Here is a 23144-nt window from a genome sequence, read left to right as displayed (position 1 = left end):
TCATCTTAATGCTGTAATACATTCATTGGGTTATTTTTTTACTCATTTTGTATCTTGAAACTGTGATGTAGATCAGTTTTATAACTATGTTTCATTTTTAGGTACTGTACTTTTAATGTACAGCCATACAGTACTCTATATACATTTTAGAGTCCATGTTATTACATTTTAGTTCTTTTCTATTTGCTTTAGAATTTCTGTAGAATTTTATAGTGTGTTTTACTTGTTTTAGCATTGTTTCGTGTTATTTTGAAATGGCTTAAGGGCTAATCAATAAACATTTCTGATTCTGTGGTTGAAAGGATCCAATATAGAAAAGGACATATATAATTTAGGGTTTCCACATGGTCATTTAGGTTAAAAGGTTTTAAATCTCCCAGTGCAGCAGGAAACAAGGCAACTATGAGTCATCTCTTTGTCTTTTCTGTACCTCTTCTCTTCATCTTCTGTGAAGCATGCCAAAAACCCTACTTTACCAGAGCAGAGGACTTCCAAAGCTAGCAATACTTAGTGCTTGACTAAATTCTTCAAATGTTCTGAAGTTACATAACTATCACATTCCAATTCTATATAAAAGGATTAATACTAGATATAGTGTTTGTACTAAATTTTTCAGTAATTAATCCATAAATCCAAATGTTGCTATTAAACTCCAATAATTAGTTACATAATTCATAACTTTGTCCCAATGTTGTATAAATTTTCCTAGGTTTTCATACTTCATAAGGCAAGTCGGCTTATCTAATTCTATCATTTTTAATAGTTTTAATAAAGAATCTTGTATCAGAGGTATTGAACATTCTTTCCATTTTTGTGCCAGTAAAATTCTAGACACTGTAGTCATATAGTGTAAGATTCTAGCATCCTTTTTATCTTTTTTTTTTTTTTTTTTTTTTGTCAATCATGCCTGTTCAGTAAATTTCCGGTTTCATTTGAAATTTAAAATTTAGAATTTCTTCAATTATTTGATGTATGATAACCCAATATCTTTTTATTTTTGTACATGTCCACTTTTGATAATGTGTTCCTTTATAATGTTCCTTTTTCTTTTCAGCATTTATTATCTAATTGTTTATACATTTTAGGTATTTCCAGGGAGAGATACCATCTGCAATGCATTATATATATTCCTTATTATTTTAAAATAATGAACTTTTTATTGTTTTTTTCCATATCTTTTTCAATTTACATTTTCCCATTTGGCATACTTTTCCCCATTTACTTATTTCAATTTTGTGACCAATATTTTTGGTCCACCTCATTATAGAATCCTTAATAAATTCCTCTTCTGTTTCCAATTTTAATAGTGTTTTATATATTTTAGATGGCATTTTTTGTTCTCACTTATTAATAGTATTTCTAAATCTGGAATTTTTTCTTCAAAACCATAATTCTTTATTTCTATATTTATTTATTTTTCCATCTTAAATGCCTATAGAATAACCAGTGGCTGGGAATCCCCTCTTTATTTAATTGTTCCTGTTTTCTGTTTTATATTAGTTATCTTGAAATGTAATTAAGTCCCCATGTGAATCCATTTATCATTCATGATATTCTCTCTTTTATAAAAAGCTTCATGTAGAGATATCCGATATAGTGTATGTGGAGAGCATCTTATTTTATATATTTTCCAAATCTTTAACAAAGATCTTCTTGTAAAATTATTATAACTTCAGTCTCAGGCTCTGTAATTTGGCAACAGAGCTTGGAAAATAATCTCGGAAAATAGTGTTTTGTGTGGGTGTAGAAGAAGAGACAGCAGCAGAAGGTGAGCTCAGGGTTCTGTGGGGTTAAATCTCCCCAGTCCCAGAGAGTCTTTTGGGAGAGTTTATTGGGTCAAGAATGAGGATACGCTGAGGGAAGGCTGGTTGGTGTATTTGAAGCCTAGTGGAAGTTTGACTGTGTGACCAGCAGTGTCTATTGTTCTATTGTAGTTTGACATACTCCATAGACACTAGACCACAAGTTGAACATTAGTCAACAGTGCGCTGCAGCAGCTAAAAAGGCCAATGCAATTTTAGGCTGTATCAATAGAAGTGTAACGTCAAAGGAAGTAATAGTGCCACTCTATTCTGCTTTGGTCAGACCCCACCTGGAATATTGTGTCCAGTTGTGGGCACCACAATTCAAAAAGAAACCACGCCCTATGAGGAACGACATAGGGAACTGGGTATGTTTAGCCTGGAAAATAGAAGGTTAAGAGGTGATATGATAGTCCTGTTTAAATACTTAAAGGGATGCCATATTGAGGAGGGAGCAAGCTTGTTTTCTGCTGCTCCAGAGACTAGGACCTGGAACAATGGATGCAAGCTACAGGAAAAGAGATTCCGCCTCAACATTAGGAGGAACTTCCTCACAATAAGGGCTGTTCGACAGTGGAACACACTTCCTTGGAGAATGGTGGAGTCTCCTTCCTTGGAGGTCTTCAAACAGAGGCTGGATGGCCATCTGTCGGGTATGCTTTGATTGAGATTTCCTGCATGGTAGGGGGTTGGACTAGATGGCCCTTGTGGTCTCTTCCAACTCTATGATTCTATGATTTTTATCTTTTTGTCTCCCCTTCTTCTCTATGTTCACTTTCAGTTAGAGTGAATGTCTGCAACTGCCTCCGCAGTTACTAAGCTGGCATGACACCATTTTCCAATCTGCTTTCCTTTAAAAAACATACAACCCTTCTCTGTTTTTGTTAAAATAGTAGGTTTTGATCTGTTCTGAGACTACTAATCAATTTGCATAGGGCAGCCCCTTCAATCCTCAGACACAGTGACATGTCCACTTTCACTTTTGCCTGAGCTTTGTTTCCCCTTTTGCCTAGTGTTTGCACTCCAGGATGGGTTTTGCCTGCCGCTGCAGACCTAAGGCTCAAAGTTAGCCCTCTCCAGTTCCTTCTCAAAACTAATGCAGGACTCCAGGAGATCTGAGTCCATGGGTCCAGATTTTCCAGTCAGCTGACCTGAATCCAAACCAAGTACAGTGATGCAAGCTCTCAAGCTACAGCAAGCCTCTGCACTGTTCCAGCTGTCATACTGCCAAACCCAGGAGTTTCTCCAAACTCAGGGGAAGATATGCCTTTACCCCCATCATGAAACCACTTTATTAGGCAGTCTTTGATATGTATTAGGTAGTGACAAGCCACAACCTATTTTATCTTCTATGTAATTTTGATGTTATGTGTTTTGCTTGACTCTAATTGCTCTTCTTTTATTTGTTGTTTTATTTACTTGATTGAATGGCCTTGCTGATTGTGGAATTAGTTTTGAATACCTTGCCATGCTACACCTTTGTCTCTTTCTCTTTCATTTCCCTGACAACCCATGGCCTCTATTGACAAATATGTGGCATACATGGAAAGCACAGCCTTTGCTATCTATCTATTTGGTTATTTTTAATTGGGCAATTGTTTAATTGGATTTGGATAACCTGCACCTAATTCCTCTCACCCAGTGTGTTATCTGTTTCCCCTGCTGTGTCTTTGGGTTTGCAATCCAGTGGCAGGTATGCAGCCCTGCATCAGATCATAAATGAAATCATGTGGCATCATCAAATGAGTGTCATTTTAAACAAGGAGAACGTGGTCTACTCATTGGACAGATCATTCTCACCCCACTACAAACCCATAAAACTTGACTATCACCTTTCCATATTTCCATTTCGGTTAGCTTTAGAATGGGAGTAAAAAAACCAGTTTCCTTACCCCAGCTTCTGCACTCTTAGATTTAACGCTCCCTCCTTTACGCTTCTGAAGAAAGATTTTAGAATTCTAAAGCTTCTGATCATACCTTGAGTCTTAACAAGGATTGTCAACCTGGCTAGCTAACTAAAAGCCTGCCTTTCTCTCAGAATTGTGGTTCAAGATGGCTCAAACTAAGATTAAAGCTAGATAAATTTTGATTCTTGCTTTGGAAATGCTAATGCTATTATAGCCTTGAACATATTTGCTTTTTACAAGTATTTTTTTCTTTTTTTTTTTTCTTCAGAGAGAATAGTGTAAAGAAACTCTGGTTGCACTTAAAGAGAGATGAACCCCACTTGCTTTCCAGTTTTGAAGAATTCCTGGCAAAAGTACTTTCTCAGCTCCAAGAAGCCAATCATGAAAAGAATGCATTGGAATGTGCCCTTAAAAAGTCAGTGCTTCTTCCTAATCACAACTTTCCCTTTGACATTGTCCCTTTCAAGTTTACTTGTATCCAGAGTGCTCTCTCTCTCTCTCTAGTTAAGTAACATCTTTTGGCAGATTAATTATTTTTAGTTGACAACATGTGTTGTAAGAAAAGAAACAAACATGGCTAATGAAGCAGAATCTTATTATTTACACAAAGGATGTAAAATATAGCATTTAACTTTACAAGGGCCCAAAACACACCAAAGAAATAATCCAGCTCAGTGCTAGGGAATACTGGGAATTGTAGTTTATTGTTGCACCAGAGCTCTCTGACAAAGAAGGCTAAACATCTCACAAAACTACAGTTCCCAGAAATTTCTAGCATTGAGCCAGCGTAATTAAAGCAGTCTCAAATGACATTATTTCTGAGGTGGTTCCAGTTCTTGCCTCTGCATCTGCTGCTGCCTCTGATGAAAGTTCTAGTCTGGCATCTGCAGGATCAGGGAGGAGGGATTATCTATATAACTGCAAGAGTCATAGGGGCTGATGAGGAGTTCAGCCTCAGATTCATCATCTGGCAAGACAGACTATTTTTTGTGGATCCCTCCCGATTTGATTTTGTTCCTGTTCTTTCAGATTTTACTTTGGAGATCCATACATGTTTTGCTCAGCCCAAAATATTTTGTCAGCTCCTAGACAATCGGGTACTTTTGATACCAGCTCCTCAGCTTGGTTTATTTTAACCCAGTGTAAAATTAGAAAGAACAGGAGCAAAATCTGGGACTTTTCAATCTGTCTGGATGCACCTTTTTTCTTTTTAGAAAAGGTAGCAAAAGACATAGATAACAACCAACCAAAACAATAGGACTCCCCCCCCCCATCCATCCACATTATATTAGATCACCAAGAGACAATTCATATAAGGGCCCTTCAGCCAATGCAGGCTCATTGGCCCAGCGGATACCCATATACTCATGAATAAAGTAGAGTTGATGCGTTTTCAAAATAGGAATAAGGAAGAGTCAGCATTCATGATGAATATCAGAGCAGCACAGGGTCAACCCCTCCTGAATGTAGCTCTGATAATTATTGGCACAGCTTGGGAAAATCCCTTTGTTTTTTGATTACATCTCCTAGAATCACTTAATGTACTGTAATTCTTTAGAGTTGTAAACTTTTCCAAGCTTTGGATATTCTGTACCCCAGTGTGTTACCTCAAACAGCATCTTCCACATGGGACCCCACAAACACATTTGCCAAGTTTGTTCCAATCTGGAACTTTCCCACACAACTCCCATGAAGGGCTGCCATACCACAGCATACACACACCCATGTACACATACACACTAGATGCTTTGCCTCCTCTTGCACTACAAAGAAGCATAGAAGGGATGACAAAACAAAGAAAAGTTTACCAGCCAGGGAAATATGGGTGGGGGGTGTAGGGGGAGGAGTGAAAACATAGGCAATCTAGAAAGACTTTGAAAAGGAGTGAAAGAAAGAGCAGCGTGCAATTGAAAAAGCAGTACAGGAAAAAGAAAGAGAGAGGGGAAAGAGGAAGGAAAATGACTCCTAGCTGTGCAGAACACAGGCTGACATGAGAAATATCTGCAGAAGGGTTGTGTAATGAGCCTGCAAGGCCTCTGGGACCAGGTTATAAGAAGGGTTCATTTAGAGGAGATGAGTAAGGTTTATGTTATCCATAAGGATACACACACAGGAAGGGGGGGATTAAATCTCCAACAAAGTGCTTGGTGGCAGCACTACTGTACTGCTACATTGGGTAGATCTTAGCCACATACCACTCCCCTTTTTGCAGCATGGTGGCAGTAGTCCGATCCTTGAAAGCCAGATATTTCCCAAAAGTTTTTTTTTTGGGGGGAGGGGGGATTTCTTATATGGCTGGTTTGCTGATGTTTCCTTGCTTTGTTGTGAGGTTATCACGTTTTACTTTCGAATCCCAAGGTGGGGCCTGATTGCTTCTATTTTTCCAAATGGCCTGAAGTCTTTTTTCCAACTCCCTGGAAAGGGAGGGGTGGATACATCCCTGCCTCTGCCAGAAGGAGATTCCTGTTGCCAATTTTCACTCCGTCCTCCAATGTTGTTTTGTTTTCTAGCTTTTCTGAAAACTTAGAGAATAGTTAGGTTTAGCTAGGGTAGAGACAGTGAATGTGAGAAGGAAGTCCCAGTGCCAACCCTCCAATGTCTACTACTGGGGCAGAAGTGATGGCAGCTTCAGCTGCAGTTTGAGAGAGAAAAGAACCTGTTTTTATGCAAGTCCCCAAGACAATCACAGCAGCTGCAGAATTAGCAGAATCAGTGAGGCCAAGAGTGGAACCCAATCATTATTGGAACCAGGACATAGTGGATTCTGCCCCAAAGCTAATTTATCAGGGTGGAATAAGGGTCCCACTCAGACAAAGGTGGGGAAGTGACTCTCTCAAAATTTCAAGCCAAGTAATCAGACACAGAGGCAAGATGGAGTCCAAAGCTAGAACAGCAACAAGACATCAAGAAGTTAAAAGTTAAAAGCCCAGATAAATTGGATGAATCCCATGGAAAGAGGAGATATGCAAGATAACTCACCTCAGCAACTATAAGTTAAGCCCAGGCTCATCTCCTCAGCCTGGAGGGTTGAGGTGATAGTTAATGGACCATGAGTGATGGCTCTCAGAGATACAGGGGCCTCACTCACAGTGATGTTTATCACACTGAGGTTTTTGCAGCTCTGATCCGAAGCCACTGCGGGTCCAACGATACGAATTCATGTGATAACATGATGTATTATCTCACGTGATTGATTTCTATAGGGGGTCGTTCCGAGGTGCATCCACAGTGAATCCGAAATGACTCCTCATTTTGATAAATTCAGTAACAAGCTAATTCACAAAAATTGCTTCTAAGCTCACTTCGATTTCACTCTGAATTGGTCTGATGTGGAATACAACTTTGTTTCTGTCCCGGTACACACACTCCCAAACCTCCAAGGTCCCACATTTCCCATGATGCTGCGCTGCAATTTTGCCCCATTTGCTTCTGGTGCTTGTTCAAGGAGGGAAGTGGATGTAGCTGACAGGGAGGAAGGTAATGAAACAGGAGGCTGGGGGGAGAGATGGGAGCAATGGAGGGGGCCATCAGAGGCTGGGGGGAGCAACAAACTCCAACTCCCAGAATTCCATAGCCTCGAGCCAAGGACCCCACAACAAACTCCAACTCCCAGAATTTCATAGCACTGAGCCAGGACAGTTAAAGTGGAGTCAAACCAGATTATTTCCACAATGCAGATGCAACTTAAGAAAAGGCAACTGTTACAAAGGGAAGGAGAGCAGGGAAAATAATTATAATAATTATAATTTTAATTTTTTAAATAATAACAATAATAATAAGAAGAAGAAGAAGAAGAAGAAGAAGAAGTTATTAGTTTGCTGAGGCACCAGAGCTCTCTACCAGAGAAGGCTCAATGTCTCACAACACTACAGTTCCCAGAATTCCATAGCACTGAGCCAGGACAGTTAAACTGGAGTCAAACCGGATTATTTCCCCAGTGCGGCTGCAACCTAAGAGTATTATTATTATTATTATTATTATTATTATTATTATTATTATTTATAGCCCACCCAATCACAAGGAATCCAGGTGGGTTACAACAATAAAAATAAAGAGAATAAAATAAAACACAAAAATAAATAAAAAACAGTAAAATAAAACAGAGCAACGTGAGTATAGTAAATTTTACAGTTAAGCCTGATGGAAATTGGACCTGTCTTTTCACTCCCTCCCAGGTCTGATGATGACAGTTGGGGCGGAGGGAGGGCTCTTCTTTTTGAGGCCAGAATATAATTTCAATTAAATTTAATTTAATTCTTCTCATTAATTTAAGAGAAGAATTGGTGGACAGAGTGATGTAAGTCACAGTAAATGGGGAGAGGAACTAGGTAGGGAAAGCCTGCCAGAAGAGATCTGTCTTAGGAGTCTTCTTAAAGGCTGTAAGAGTAGAAATGTCGCGGATCTCCTTTGGCAGGTCATTCCATAGCTTTGGCGCTGCGATGGAAAAGGCCCTCTGGGTGACTGAAGTTAGCCTAGATTTTATTGTCCAAAGTAGATTCTTCCTGGAGGAACTTAAAGTGCAGGATGGTCAGTACGGAAGAAGGCGTTCCCTTAAGTATTCTGGACCCAAGCCATGTAGGGCTTTAAAGGTAATCACCAACACCTTGTACCTTGCCCGGAAACTAATTGGCAGCCAGTGAAGGGATTTCAAACCCAGTGCTATGTGATCGTTACGACGAGTACCTGTAATTAACCTGGCTGCCATATTTTGTATAAGTTGAAGTTTCTGAACTTGGCAAAAGGGTAGCCCCATGTAGAGCGCATTACAGAAGTCTAATCGAGAGGTGACCAGCGCATGTACAACTGTTTCAAGGTCTCCCTGCTCCAGGAAGGGGCGCTGCTAGCGTATCAACAGAAGCTGATAACAAGTGTTCCTGACTGTCGCATCCACCTGAGCTGTCAGTTGAAGCAACGAGTCATGGAACACCCCCAAGCTGCGGACACAGTCTTTCAGGGGAAGTGTGACCCCATCCAGAACTGGCTGATATAATTCCATACCTGGGCTTGGGTTTCCTATAACGAGTACCTCCGTCTTACCTGGATTCAGCTTGAGTCGGTTTTCCCTCATCCAGTCCATTACCGCCCCAAGACAGGCATTCAGAGGAGAGATGCCATCCTTAGTCACTGCATCAGTCTGAGACACAGAGAAATATATTTGGGTGTCATCAGCGTACTGATAACATCCTGCTCCATGTCTCCAGATGATTTCTCCCAGCAGCTTCATGTAAATGTTAAACAACATAGGAGACAATATGGCGCTCTGGGGGACACCAAATTTTAGCTCTCTTTTAGAAGAGCAACTGTCTCCTAGCACCACCATCTGGAATCTGCCTGAGAGGTAGGACCGGAACCACTGTAGAACAGTGCCTCCAATACCTAATTCTCTCAGGCGTTCCAGAAGGATACCATGGTCAATAGTATCGAAGGCTGCTGAGAGGTCTAAGAGCACCAGCAGGGTCACACTTCCCCTGTCAATGCCCAGACAGAGATCATCAACTAAGGCGACCAATGCCATCTCAACTCCATATCCTGCCCTGAATCCGGTTTGAAATGGGTCCAGATAATCACCTTCATCCAAGATTGCCTGTAGTTGATTGGCGACCGGCCTCCCAATCATCTTGCTCAAGAATGGCAACAACGAGACTGGCCTATAATTATTTCTATCCAGAGGGTCCAGTGAGGGCTTTTTTAAGAGTGGTCTGACTACTGCCTCCTTAAGACAAGAAGGCAGGTTACCCTCCCTGAAGGATGCATTGATTATATTTTTCAGCATCAGCTTGACTGTATTGCCCCCTTGGACAGCCAGCCAGGATGGGCAAGGATCAAGAGGGCAAGTCATTTTTTTTTCAGACTACTAAGGAGCTTGTCCACGTCCTCAGTACTTACCGACTCAAATTGATCCAGTTTAACAGTAATGGCGGGGGCATTGGATGCCTTTCTCATTGATTCTGACTTAAAGTTGGCATCCAAATCAGCTCTTATCCGAGAGATTTTATCTGTAAAATAATCATTAAAAGTGTCACAGTGAGCTATGGTTGACTCTAATAGAGGGTTCTGGGTGGGAGGCAGTTTTGTTAAACTCCTTACCACCCTGAACGAGATTTCAGCTGGACGAGATTTCACAGACGCGATAGATGCAGAGTAGAAAGATTTCTTGGCTGCATCTATCGCCACTTGATAGGACCTAGGAAAAGTCCTATGAAGTATCTTATCAGATATGAGTTGAGATTTCAGCCAATGCTTCTCTAGTCGTTGTCCAACCCGCTTCATTTGTTTAAGCTCTTCAGTGTACCAAGGGTTACGGTTTTTAGTGGGTTGGAAAGGACGCTTGGGAGCGATCATTTCTATAGCTCTGGTGATGTTGTTATTCCACAAATTAACCAGAACTTTGACAGAGTTGCCGGCACTGCCAACCATAGAACCTCCTAGGGCTTCTTGGAACCTAATGGGTTCCATCAGCCTTCGAGGGCATACCATTCTAATTGTTGACAGGAGGATAGATGTAGATGGAGGTGAAATAGATGAAAAGAATGACAGGAGGATAGATGTAGATGGAGCTGAAATAGATGAGGAGAATGACAGGAGGATAGACGTAGATAGAGCTGAAATAGATGAGGAGAATGACAGGAGGATAAATGTAGATGGAGCTGTAATAGATGAGGAGAATGACAGGAGGATATATGTAGATGGAGCTGAAATAGATGAAGAGAATGACAGGAGGATGTAGATGGAGCTGAAATGGATGAGGAGAATGACAGGAGGATAGATGTAGATAGAGCTGAAATAGATGAGGAGAATGACAGGAGGAGAGATGTAGATGTGGCTGAAATGGATGGGGGATTTGACACAGAGGACCTGTTTGGATTTGGCTGCCAGGGATGGAAAAATAGAAGGGAGGAAGAAATGTGAAGCAATAATTCGTGTGAGGCTAGCATTCATGTGAAAGTGGAATCAGGAAGTGGCCCCCTTCTTCACCTCGGAAGTGCAAAGGTTCACGATGCGTTCACGATGCGCAAGGGTCCCAATTCGAATAATTGAATCCGCATGGTATGTACCGGTGTGATAATTTAATGTGCACTCACTCTACTTTGACTCAGGAATCACCACAATTTCGTTCTTCACATGTGATAATTCATCACGTGAATTGACTCTGCTTCCCCTTCAATTCGAATTGGCTCTGGATTTGAGTTCCAGTCTCATGTGTGATAAGGGCCAGAGGTGCTTAAAGACCTTCTGAAAGACTGCAACTTGTCCCATGCACCCCTTGTCATGGCAAATATCGCTCTGTCCCCATCCAGACTGACCACTGGAAGGGTGTCGTGGGTCAGCATCACAGCATGTCAGTTTTACTTGGCAATTGCATCATGGACCATCTTTGGAAGACCAGATGCTTGGGACAGAGGAGTTTAGAGGTAGATAGGTTGAACTGGTTTTACAACTTACCTACTGGAAGACAGGCCAAGCACTGGAAGATAGAAGTCTGCATGGGAAGGACAAAGAAGTCTGATAGGCCCACAGAAGAGAAGGAGGATAACTCTAGAGATCCAGACCTGGAAAAACAAGAGGATGGAACAAGTGATAACAATCCTCACAAATGACCTGTACCTCAAGAAGAGGAAGATAGTCACCAACCATCACTTGGTGGTTCTTCTGCCTTTGGATGGTCCCAACAACTGGATCCAAGACTAGAGCCAACTAGGCAATTGGCCAAGAAAGGGTCGACAGGTACTTCTAGTAAAGCACAACCGGTTCATGTATGTGCTAAAGGCAGGGCATCTTTACAGGGAATGTCTTCCTAAGAGCCACAGGGTAGATTTTGAGAGCATGAAGTAGTAGGTGGTCCCAAATCATACTAGGCTCTCAGCCCAGTGCATGGCCATCTGAGTTGGCATGCTAGAATTGGCTGGACCAAGGAGAGAGTGAGGCAGAAAATTTATTGGGACAGCTATGGACAAGTTCTTGAAGACTATGTCAAGTCTTGTGATGTATGCCAATGAGCAGGAACCTGTCGTGACAAAGTCAAAGACCCCCTACTGCCTGCTCATTGAGACACCCTTTCAAAGGGCATCAGTAGACATTCTGGGCTCTATACAACCTGTGACACCACACAGGAAGAAGTATGTCTTGACACTGAAAGACCATGTCTCTACATTTATGCTTTATTACTTTTACAATTCTTCAACCACGGGAAAAATAAGTATTTAAAATAAAAGAGAAACCCCTCAAAATCCAGAAGTTTGATTTTTTATGCATTGTTTATATCTTATTTGTTTTATATTAACTTCTTAATCTGTTACTCCATATATACTTTCTTCCTCCCATAAATGTTTTAAATATACAGCGCGCCTGCGTCATACGCAGGCGCGCTTTACACGGCTTGAGCATACGCGCTCAAGCCACGGGACACGGGCGGGGCGGAAGGGGCGTCTCGTCCCGTTCAATTGATTGGGTGTGCACGCCCATTGCGCCCCGCATGCCGCCGCGCCGCCACGCCACCGTGCACAAGCCCCATTGTTTCCAATAGAGCTTGAGCATAGTCGGAATTCGCCATACACGGAATGGATCCCCGCGTAAGGCAAGGGCCCACTGTATGTAGTTTTCACTGCTCTTTCCTATATTTGTTCATCAAGCCCCCTCTCATCAGACAGGTTAGTTTGTCTATTTCCATGATCTCATATAGGGGGCACAATTATCAGATTCCTAAATTGATCAACCAGTTCAGGAAAGGGAGGTAGGGTAGATAGAGTAGGCAATCCTTTCTCTCTCATTGTTATATGCTAAGAACAACCATAGTGAAGCCCAGTTCAACTTCCTGTACTGTTAATTTCAATATGCCATCCTAAATATTCCCATGGTGCACAAGACTGAGGGTTTAAAAACAAACAGTACATTATTCACAAAATTAGAAATTGAATTTCTAAAAACATAGCAGCAAGTACTCAGCCTTCTGTAGCAATGAAGATGGTCAGTGGTGGCTTCTTTATTATTCAACTTTCCCCCCAGTTTATAAAGATCCTGCCTCCTAATTGATGGAGAACACTGCAGTATTTGAAACACTTGACTGTACATAGAACATGACTACTACCATTCCACGTGAAACAGAATTTTATGAACTTATGTACAGTGGGCCCTCCCCTTATACGGGGATCTGTTCCGGATCCTTCTGAGTAAAGGGAAATCCGCGTATGCTGGAGCCCCATTGCAAGTAATGGGGCTTGTGCTCATGGCGCTCCATGACACAGCGGTGCACACACACCATGGGCACGCACCCCATTACTTCCCCCAGGGCATGTGAGGGGCTTTTCTGGCATGGCTTTCAGCTTATAGGTGCACTGTACTCATGTCCCAGTCAAGTTATGTTCATGTACAGGTTTAAGTATTGTGGAGTCGCCGATGATGCAGAATACAGCTTTATTAGTTGTGATGTAGGTAGTTAACCACTGTGCCACCAGGGCTCTCCTGTTATCTGTTCCAAGTTATCTGACTTTGAGAAGTAACAGAAATAAAAGCAAAAAAATTCATTCCACATTCTTCCAAAACAGCTGAAGTGAGTGCAGTTGGTGTGTTGTGTGCCTGGTTTCCAGGAATACTTAAATTTTTGACACTCCTATGGCCACTAGATGCCTCACGTCTAGATTTCTGTAATGCGCTCTACATGGGACTACCCTTGTGCTTGATTCGGAAACTGCAATTAGTGCAGAACATGGTGGCCAGAGTAGTGTCAGGAACATCGAGGAGGGACCATATTACTCCGGTATTAGTTTTCGGGCCCAGTACAAGGTGTTGGTTATCACCATTAACGCCCTAAATGGCTTGGGTCCAAACTATCTCCTCCCATATAATCCTCCCTGCACACTCCGGTCCTCTGGGAGGAATTTGCTGCAGCCTCAAAGATCCAGGCTTTCGGCTACCTCCCAGAGGGCTTTTTCTGTTGTCGCCCCCAGATTATGGAACGACCTGCTGGACGAGATCCGTCAATTGACATCTTTAGACATCTTTAAAACGGCTGTCAAGACGGATCTCTTCCGGCAGGCCTTTCCAGGATAGATAACCCCGGCCTCAGGAATCCCTCTTCTCATGAGAGTCCCCAAGATCCTCCCTGGAAATGCTACCGTAGTTTACTGTTTTAATTGTTTTGTTTTGTTTTGTTCTGTTTTGTTTTTGTCTTGTAATAATGTGTATGTGTTAATGTTGTTTAATTTGTTGGTTAATGGTGGGTCCTCTATGGGATCAGTCAGAGGTCATAACACAGACCGCATGTACCCAAAATTTTATTAAAACCAAACTTGGTAACAGGACCAAGTGTGAAATGGATCTAGGAGTTCAAGTAGATCACAAGTTGAACATGAGTCATCAGTGCAATGCGGCAACTACAAAGGCTAATGTGATTTTAGGCTGCATCAATAAAAGTATAGTGTCTACATCAAGTGAAGTAATAGTGCTACTCTATTCTGCTTTGGTCAGACCTCACGTGGAATACTGTGTCCAGTTCTGGGCACCACAATTCAAAAAGGATGCTGAAAAACTGGAGCATATCCAAAGGATGGGAAAGTTTAGCCTTGAGAAGAGAAGGTTAAGAGGTGATATGTTAGCCCTGTTTAAATACTCGAAGGGATGTCATAGTGAACAAGGAGCAAACTTGTTTTCTGCTGCTCCAGAGACTAGGACCCGGAGCAATGGATGCAAGCTACAGGAAAAGAGATTCCAGCTCAACATTAGGAGGAACTTCCTGACAGTAAGGGCTGTTCTACAGTGGAACACACTTCCTCAGAGAGTAGTGGAGTCTCCCTACTTTGAGGTCTTTAAATAGAGGCTGGATGATCATCTGTTGGGGATGCTTTGAGTGAGAGTTTCTGTATAGCAGGAGATTGGACTGCATGACCCTTGTGGTCTCTTCCAACTCTAGGATTCTATGATTCTATGATTACATAGTCTTCAAGGGATACCTTGCTAAACTAATAAATATAGATCTCTAAGCCAATTTAGAATACACATCTATAGCTATACAGTACATCAAAACAACATTAAGGGATGAATTAGACGCTCAACAATTGCACTCCCATGCTAATTTTCCACAAACCAAATTGGCTACAATAGGTACTATAACTTTTATCCTCCTCATTTCCACCACTCAGGGACCTTAAATATGAATCCTGTTGTTTTCCCTCCCTCTCTTTCTGCCTAGGAAGATTGCTGCTTATGATGAAGAAATTCAGCATCTCTATGAGGAAATGGAGCAGCAGATCAAAAATGAGAAAGAAGCATTCCTCTTGAAAGCAAGTATCGCTTTAGTATTGATCCTCCCCAATTCACAGCCTCTTGCCATTTATTTCTTTGCACTCTTCTCATGTTGTAATAATAATAAAATTATAGACTGGAAAGGCTTTTCTATTTTAGAGAAGAATTAAGGCATTTAAATATGAACTCATACACCAAGAGGCATGGCATGGTGCACATCTAAGTGTTCCAAGCAGTCATATGTTTCAATTTTAGCTTTTGTCTCAATTTTCTGTAATATCAGTGCTTATTTACCAGCTAGGGGTGGGTGGCTCTCTCAATCCTGATCTTGTTGCAGTTTTTGTTTGTCCGTCCCTAAACTCTTTCAACCAGGTCTTATATTTGCAGGTGGTAGTCAGAATACAAACCATACTATCACCTTTGCCTCCTTAAGGGTGCAGCCTCAACCAGACTCCCAAGCAATGACCACACATTTCTTGGTCCAAGATATTGGCTTTATTTTAACAAGCCTAAACTTGAGCGCTCAGGGGTGCCAACGCCAGGATCCAGATCCACAGTGGCTACAGACTTATATACAACTTCAGCCCCAATACAGTCCTCTTTCCCCCAATCAACACTTGCCAGCACACTGCAGTCTGCCTACCACAATCTGCCATCAGTTTCTTGCCTTTTATAGTAATAATTTCCTTAAATGGTCATAGCTCCTTATAAGATAACAAATTCCTTATATAGTCAGGGCCTACAGAGGGTTCCGGACTCTAAACCCACAAGTGCTACCAGAATGGTTATGGCCTCGTTCACTCACATCTTTCCCCCCTCAAGGAGAGTGCTGAACCACCCTGATATAACATTTGAGTTTCCTTAATCTTATCTATTTTACGAGGTTCCAGCATAGGAAGTGCAAAACTCCAACAACACTTAAACAAATGTTGCAACATGCAACAATAAATGTTGGTGTTACAAATTATCATGACTACCATCAGAAAGAGTTGTTTTATCCATTGGATATTTGGTAGCCAGTTGTAATGACTGGCCTCCACTTCGGTCAGGCAATAAAGAATTAAGCTGGGAGGGAGGTACATGCAAATGAGCAATTACATCACCGCTGACGGAAGGCCCACTTGGCCAATCAGTGAGCAGGAGTGAGAGTTTCTTCCAGAAGCTTCCAACAGAGGGATATAAAAGGCCTCTGAGATCAGTTGGAGGAGCTTCTGCAGTGGGGAGTCTGAAGTGACAGTATCTCACTTGATGTGAGTCTTGCCGGTTGGAAAAACTGCAGTGTTGAGGCTGTGTCATGAAAGCATATTTCAGGAAGGTAGTTGGTGCTAGACCAAGGCCAGTAACTACATCTCAAACCCATCTAGGCTGGAAGATTCCATCTCTGTATTAGTATTTAGGAATGTGTCAGTTAGAATGATTAGGGCCTTATTAAATTTTTTTCTGTTGGCTTGTACCTGCAAGATCAAAAGACCTTGTATGATTTATATTATTTTTGTTAATAGAATAAATATTTTCTTTAAAAGTATCGACACCACCTTACACATGCTTTACTTGCTTAGTTTAGAAAGGGATGGGAACTATAAATCCTTAACAAGTCCCAGTGTATGTTAAGGAAAGGTTATAATAAATTCACTGGATCATGGCAGCGTGGTTCGAAGATCTCCAAGAGTCTCATTCAACTTCACAGAAAGTGTGAACTGAGAACAGGAGATTCAGGGGAAAATAAAGGATCTTCTGGGACTAAGTGCCAAGACAGGGCCGCTGTTTGGGTTGCTTGGACTACAGGGATCATCACACCAGTTTGTTAGCCAAGCCCACAAGTCTTTGTTTTTGGGAGAATAACTCTTATGGATGTCAATGGCAACTTTATGTAGTTTATCTATATCCTCCTTAATGTAGCCTGATTCGTTGATATAGTAACAACAAGTGGTGTTTAACCAAAAGCAGAATCTCCCCCTCTTTACTCAAGAGATAGTCTAAAACTAACTAATGCTGGGCCAGCATCTCTTCAAGTGAGTCTACCTCTGTTTGTAAAGTTTTTAGGCCATGGGCCATGGTGTCAGCTAAGATTTTCAGAAGTGCCAAAAGTTTCCAGATTTGCTGGACACTTAAGGCTACACTTACTCAAGGGAACATGATTACACCAAAATGTTGTCCTTCAGTTAAATAGGTGTTGTCTGGATCATATCCATACATCTCATTATAACTTCTTTTGATCCTAGAAATTGAGAGATGTCTAAAAAGACAGGGTGAGTTTATGAAGAACTTTCAGATGAACTGAGATTTAAAAGAGACATAAAAGAAGGGGGAAATCACGAAAGAGAAATAAAACAAATGGGGAAGATTGGAAAAGCTAAAATTCAGAATGAGCTCAGACTCACTAGAGTTTACAAATAATAAGGGGGAGGGGTTGGCTATGTTCAAAGTAAGAGAAGAAAACAGCTGGAAGACATCACAAGAGCCATCCAGTCCAACCTCCTGCCATGCAGGAACACAGAATCAAAGCACCCCGAACAGATGTCTCTGTTTTAAAAATCCAAAGAAGGAGAGTCCACCACACTCTGAGGAAGTATGTTTAGGTGGAATCTCTTTCCCTGTAGCTTCCATCCATTGTTACAAATCCTAGCTTCTGGAGCAGCATAGAATCATAGAGTTGGAAGAGAATGCAAGGGCCATCCAGTCCAACCCCCCTGCCATACAGGAAATCACAATCAAAGCATCCCTGACAGATAGCTATTCAGCCTCTGTTTAAAGAGCTCTAAGGAAGGAAACTCCACTACACTCTGAGGGAGTTTGTTCCACTGTCGAACTGTCAGAAATCCCCTTCATTCATTTATTCATTCGGGGTTCTGTCATGATGAGTTAAAGAGTTTAGGTTAAGTCATTTAAGTTAGTAATTAGTTACATGCACATTCATGATATGTACATACAACCTTTACTTTGTTGTATGATGTGTTGGAATGTTTGAATGTGGCATCTTAGGAGTGGCAGACTGTCAAAAGCTGCTGATCCTATCTAGTAGTGAACATAGCCACACATACACACACACATATATTCTCATATATAAATATAAATCTTAGGGTGTGTTAGCAATATATGTATGTATTAAATAAAGGTATGAATCCGTAGGACTCAATTGGAAAGGTATTATGGGAAATGCCCATCTGCAGCCATGATCTATTATCGGATGGGTCACATAAGCAGAACACTGGCTAGCAGGGCAAAGAATCCTTCACCCCCTGAGACAGATTTATGACTGGGAGAGGTTCCACAGATACAAGCCATCAATTAAGGCATCAGTAGCTTTCCCAGGGGAGAGGATGTCTGGAGACCAAATGATGCCTACATATGGGTTGCTTTGATGTAGGGCTTCAACCTCTGCTGAGAGGGAGTGAATTGGAGGAACCTAGGAGGGAAAGGGAAAAAAGGGTGGGGGTCCGTGATCTGTTTAAATTAAGGCTTCCCCTTTGTGTGCCTCAGATTCTGCAAAGACGTGGTCCCGGGTGCTTCTACCTTATTTTTTACAATAAACTTTTTGTTTTACATTAAGTTGTTGTGGATTTTTGGTCAGTTTGCAGAATCTCCTCCATCAAGGCTTAGAACAATCTAGGCAAGCCAGGAGAAATCCTGAGTGCCTTGTTCTGAACTCAACTACTTACATCTTGCTGTGACTGCAACCAAGCCAGTGCCAGGGGATGAAGAATCCATGGAATGACACTGAGATGTCGGAGGATGACACGGAGAGGTCAGAGGACGCCGATCCAAGGATGTGGAGCCTCGCGCAGTATTTCTGGCGAGGAACTGAGGACCAGTCCCTCAAGGCAGAGGGAGAACAGACACCCAGCGAGGAAGACATGGAGATGTCGGAGGACGACCAGGAGTTGCCAGAGGACGACGACCCATGGATGTGGAGCCGTGCGTCGCCTTTTCGGCAAGAAAAGGAGGACCAGTCCCTCAAGGCAGAGGGAGAGAAGATGCCCAGAGGGGCAGACACCGACACGGAGACATCGGAGGATGACGACCCACTGATGTGGAGCCTTGCATCGCACTTTTGGCGAGGAACAGAGGACCAGCACCTGCAGAGATCTGCAGAGTTGGAGCAGACCTTCCAAGTCAGCCCAAAAGGCGATGCCCACTATGGACCTAAGTTTGTAGATGATGGTGGGGCCCTGAGGGACGCCCAGAGAGGCAAGAGGCAAAGGTTAGAGGATGGGGCCCCCGAGAGGAATAGCTCCCACCTGAACCGAGGGGAACCTCCCGAGGCTCCCTGGATCCCTTGGAATGAAGGGATTGGGAAGGCCCCCCGAGCGGCACCGCTGAGGACACGGAAGGCCAGAGAGGACCCCAGAAGAGGGGTGGTGGTAGAATTATGCATTCCATCAAAGAATATCGCGAGGAGCTACAGAGCAGGCTACACAAGCTGGGATATTTCCAGATGGGAGCGGTGGTCCGAGGAAAAGCAACTACAAGGGGAGGAGATCCCTCCATCTCAGCTGAAAGACCCTTGGGAGAAAACAGAAGACTCCGCCCTGGTTGGGGCGATGGGAGACTGCAGAGGAGTAGAATACTCCCAGCCAACGGGGGAGTACATCCAGCCTTGGAGGGCTGGGGACATCACCCGGAAGGTAAGGAGCAACCGCGGTGGAGGGCGACCGAAAACGGAGGACCGGTGGATCCAGGGGCCCAGAATAGATCTGATAGGACTGGGGAAACTCCAGTGCGAAGGGGAGGACATGTTTTGGAGGCAGAGAAAGGGGACCCTTTCGGAGGACGTGGCCAGCCTCAAGGAGGACTTGCGGGAACTGAAAGCAATGTTTGCTGGCCTGATCGCAAAAAGACTGATGGAGAAAGAAATGGAAACAAGGCAAGGGGCGAGAGTGGTGGAAGCCACCCCAATGCTCCAGGCCACCAACTTGGTGGAGGAGGAAGCGGAGGACGCAGAGCAGGACAGTAAAAGACCTCTTGGGCTGAGGGCGCCTTCGGCAATGGAACCAACTCCCCCTGAGTGGGGAGGTGGATATGAACTCTGGGCGGCAACAGAGCTCGAACGGGACGGGAAGTTTAAAGAGGCTGAGCCATGGGAAGGTGGTTGTGAATGGGAGGCAAGTGCCCAAATGACAAACACAGACTCAGATACACTAGGAAGAAGAGTGGGTAAAGTCTCAAGGCTGCAGTACAACCTACAGTGAAAGTTCCAAAGTCACAGCTCCAGGGCCCTGGTGGAATATGTCCAGGCACCCTGATGCCAGCCCAGAAGGCCATAGAAGAGGCAGAGAGTGCAACTTTAAAGGACCAAGGGCTTCAGAGGCACCAAGTGCACAAAACCAGTAGACTAGAGACTAAAGCTGCTAAGAGGGCTGACGGCCTGACATCAAGAGAGCTTCAAGCTTCAGCCCCAGGAAGGGGGCAAGTCCAGCAGGGGGTCCATCAGCAGGAGCGTGGACCTTCAACCAGAGAAGTGAACACAGTCACCAGACAACTACTTGGACCAAAAACAAGCACAGAAGGAGAGAAGATCTCCCAGGAGGTGAGGCTGAATTCTGGGAATGGACCTTCCACCATGGTGAGCAATGCCAATACCCTTGTGGGAACCCAGGGAGTTCCGTTCCCCCACCCTTGCCACGGGGCCAAGGGTGGGGGGAGGGAACCCAGAATCATGCTAGAGACACAGGCAACAGTTCCACAGCCGGGGGGCTCTGCCAACACCCAGACACCAAGACCCCTGATAAAAAGGAGCTAAATGAGGGACCTTGTCCTGAGACTCAGGGATCACTGGCTAAACAGCCCACATTGCCTTTAGGGCCTGAGATGGGGTGGCCGGCTGATGAGGGCCAAGGCCAGGCAAGGCCGAGACAGGCTGAGGTGGGGGAGGACCAAAAGGAGAGGAACATAAAATAAATTACAATTCTGGATAGGTATATCATTCTGTCATTCCATGCTTCCAGATCATAGGACAACTTGAATTAGCAATAGTAGAATCCCTGCTGATGAAGACCATAGTGAGTCGAAACGGCCACACATTACTCCGGAGGTAGCCATATGAAGGTTTTGCACCATGTTTCTTTTGTTGAAAACAGTCAATTTTTGAAGGATATTGCCAATAATGGAATGTTATTTTATCCACAAGAGCTACAAATAATCATTACCATAGCTCCTTGACAGCAAAATATTGGCCTACAACATCAGAATATTGCCACCGCTCATAGTCTACTGACTCCATCCTCATCATTGGGACTACTAATTACCACTGCTGTTGTTTTAAAGACTTTGTTCTCATCATTGGGACTATCAATCACCAGTAAATAGCATTAATTTCTACAGCTAGCTTAGTGTTGTTAATGTATTTAGGAATTGTTCATCACTGTTGTTCTTTATTAACTGTTATACACATACAAATATACATTTTGCAAGAAAATGTTGTATCTTTATTATAATTACAGTATTTGGTATTGAAGATTCACAATTTACCTTAGTGGTTCTCTCCCTGCATTGTTAATATTGAGGAGGGAGCAAGCTTGTTTTCTGCAGCTCTAGAGAACAGGACCTGGAGCAATGGATGCAAGCTGCAGGAAAAGAGATTCCACCTCAACAGTAGAAGGAACTTCCTGACAGTAAGGGCTGTTTGACAGTGGAACACACGCCCTCAGAGTGTAGTGGAGTCTCCTTCTTTGGAGGTATTTAAGCAGAGGTTGGATGGCCATCTGTCTGGTATGCTTTGATTGGGATTTCATGCATGGCAGAATGGAGTTGGACTGAATGGCCCTTGTGGTCTCTTCCAACTCTATGGACCTTACCACACGGGGACTTTTTGAGTGTCAGTTCACATTTGCGGATTCATATTCGCGTCATATCGCATCGTTCATCCACACTCATGCTCTCTGAATACGCTTTGCCAATTCGTATTTGCATCATATCGCATAGTTCATCCACACCTGGGCGGCCTTCCGGATCGAGGTCTTGCGCATCGGCCAATGCGTATTCACGCAAAGCGAGGCCAGTGCAGATTGGATCACCACACCAGTCCAATACAATGTGTGTTCGCCAATGCGCATTGGCAGCTTTGCGCATGCTCTGTGGGGCTCTGAACGGGGCACAACATTTTTAACTTCCGGGGGTGAAGAATAAGGTCACTGTTTAGCACGGTATATCGCGAGATTTGCTGCCTTTAGCCACTTACAAAAGGGGTATGCACCATCTGTGTGTGTGTGTGTATGCACACACATAAATACATACATACATACTTATATATATACACATAGTGGTACAGCCAAAAGTGTGATGCCTTTTCTATGTGTACACACACATTTGTCTGTATGAGAGTGTGTATATATATGTATATATATATACGGGGGGGGAGGGGACCGTCCAATTAAAAAGATTGTATGTACAGCGCTGTGTAAATTTACAGCACTTTATAAATAAAGGTTAATAATAATAATAATAATAATAATAATAATAATAATAATAATAATAACAACAACAACAACATATATATATATAGACACACACACACACACACACACACACACAAACACACACATATACAGTGGAACCTCGCCATAGGCAGGTGCGCCATACGCGGCCTTGAGCATATGCGCTCAAACCGCGGCGCGTGCGCGGGGCAGAAGGGGTGGCGCGTCCGATTCAGTAGAATGGGCATGCGTGCCCGTTGCGCCGCGCGCACACCCTTTGCGCCTCGCGCACCTCCACGCTGCCGTGCATGAGCCCCATTGTTTACAATGGGGCTTGAGCATAGGCGGAAATTGCCATACGCGGCGGGATCTGGAACTGATCCCTCGCGTATGGCGAGGTTCCACTATATATAGAAAAACACACTGTGCCACAGCCAAAAGTGTGATGCCTTATTTATATGTGTACACACACATCCGTCTGCTTGAGTGTTTATATATATATATATATGTGTGTGTGTGTGTGTGTGTGTATGTATACACACACACACTTATATTGTTACTGCCAAAAGTGTGAAGCCGTATTTATATGTGTACATACACAGCTGTCTGTGTGTGTTTGTGTGTATATATATATACACACACACACACATACACACACACACACACACACATATATATATATATATATATACACACACAAACTGTGGAGCAGCTGAAAGTGTAATGCTGCATGTATATGCTTGCACACACATCTTTGTGTTTGTGTATGTATATATATATATATA

At 43.0% G+C, this 23144-nt stretch overlaps 1 protein-coding gene across 1 annotated transcript in view; it reads left to right on the top strand.

The window, feature by feature from the left end:
- Positions 1-23144, top strand: part of CRACR2A (calcium release activated channel regulator 2A) — a 135929-nt gene that overhangs the window by 51278 nt on the left and 61507 nt on the right. Inside the window, exons 5-6 of the mRNA XM_042469236.1 lie at positions 3978-4124; positions 14895-14985. Coding sequence (XP_042325170.1) covers positions 3978-4124; positions 14895-14985 — 238 coding nt within the window. The remainder of the gene's footprint in view (positions 1-3977; positions 4125-14894; positions 14986-23144) is intronic.

The sequence above is a fragment of the Sceloporus undulatus genome, chromosome 5 (assembly GCF_019175285.1).
Source record: "Sceloporus undulatus isolate JIND9_A2432 ecotype Alabama chromosome 5, SceUnd_v1.1, whole genome shotgun sequence".
NCBI lineage: Eukaryota > Metazoa > Chordata > Lepidosauria > Squamata > Phrynosomatidae > Sceloporus > Sceloporus undulatus.
This window is presented reverse-complemented; position numbering and strand designations above follow the sequence as displayed.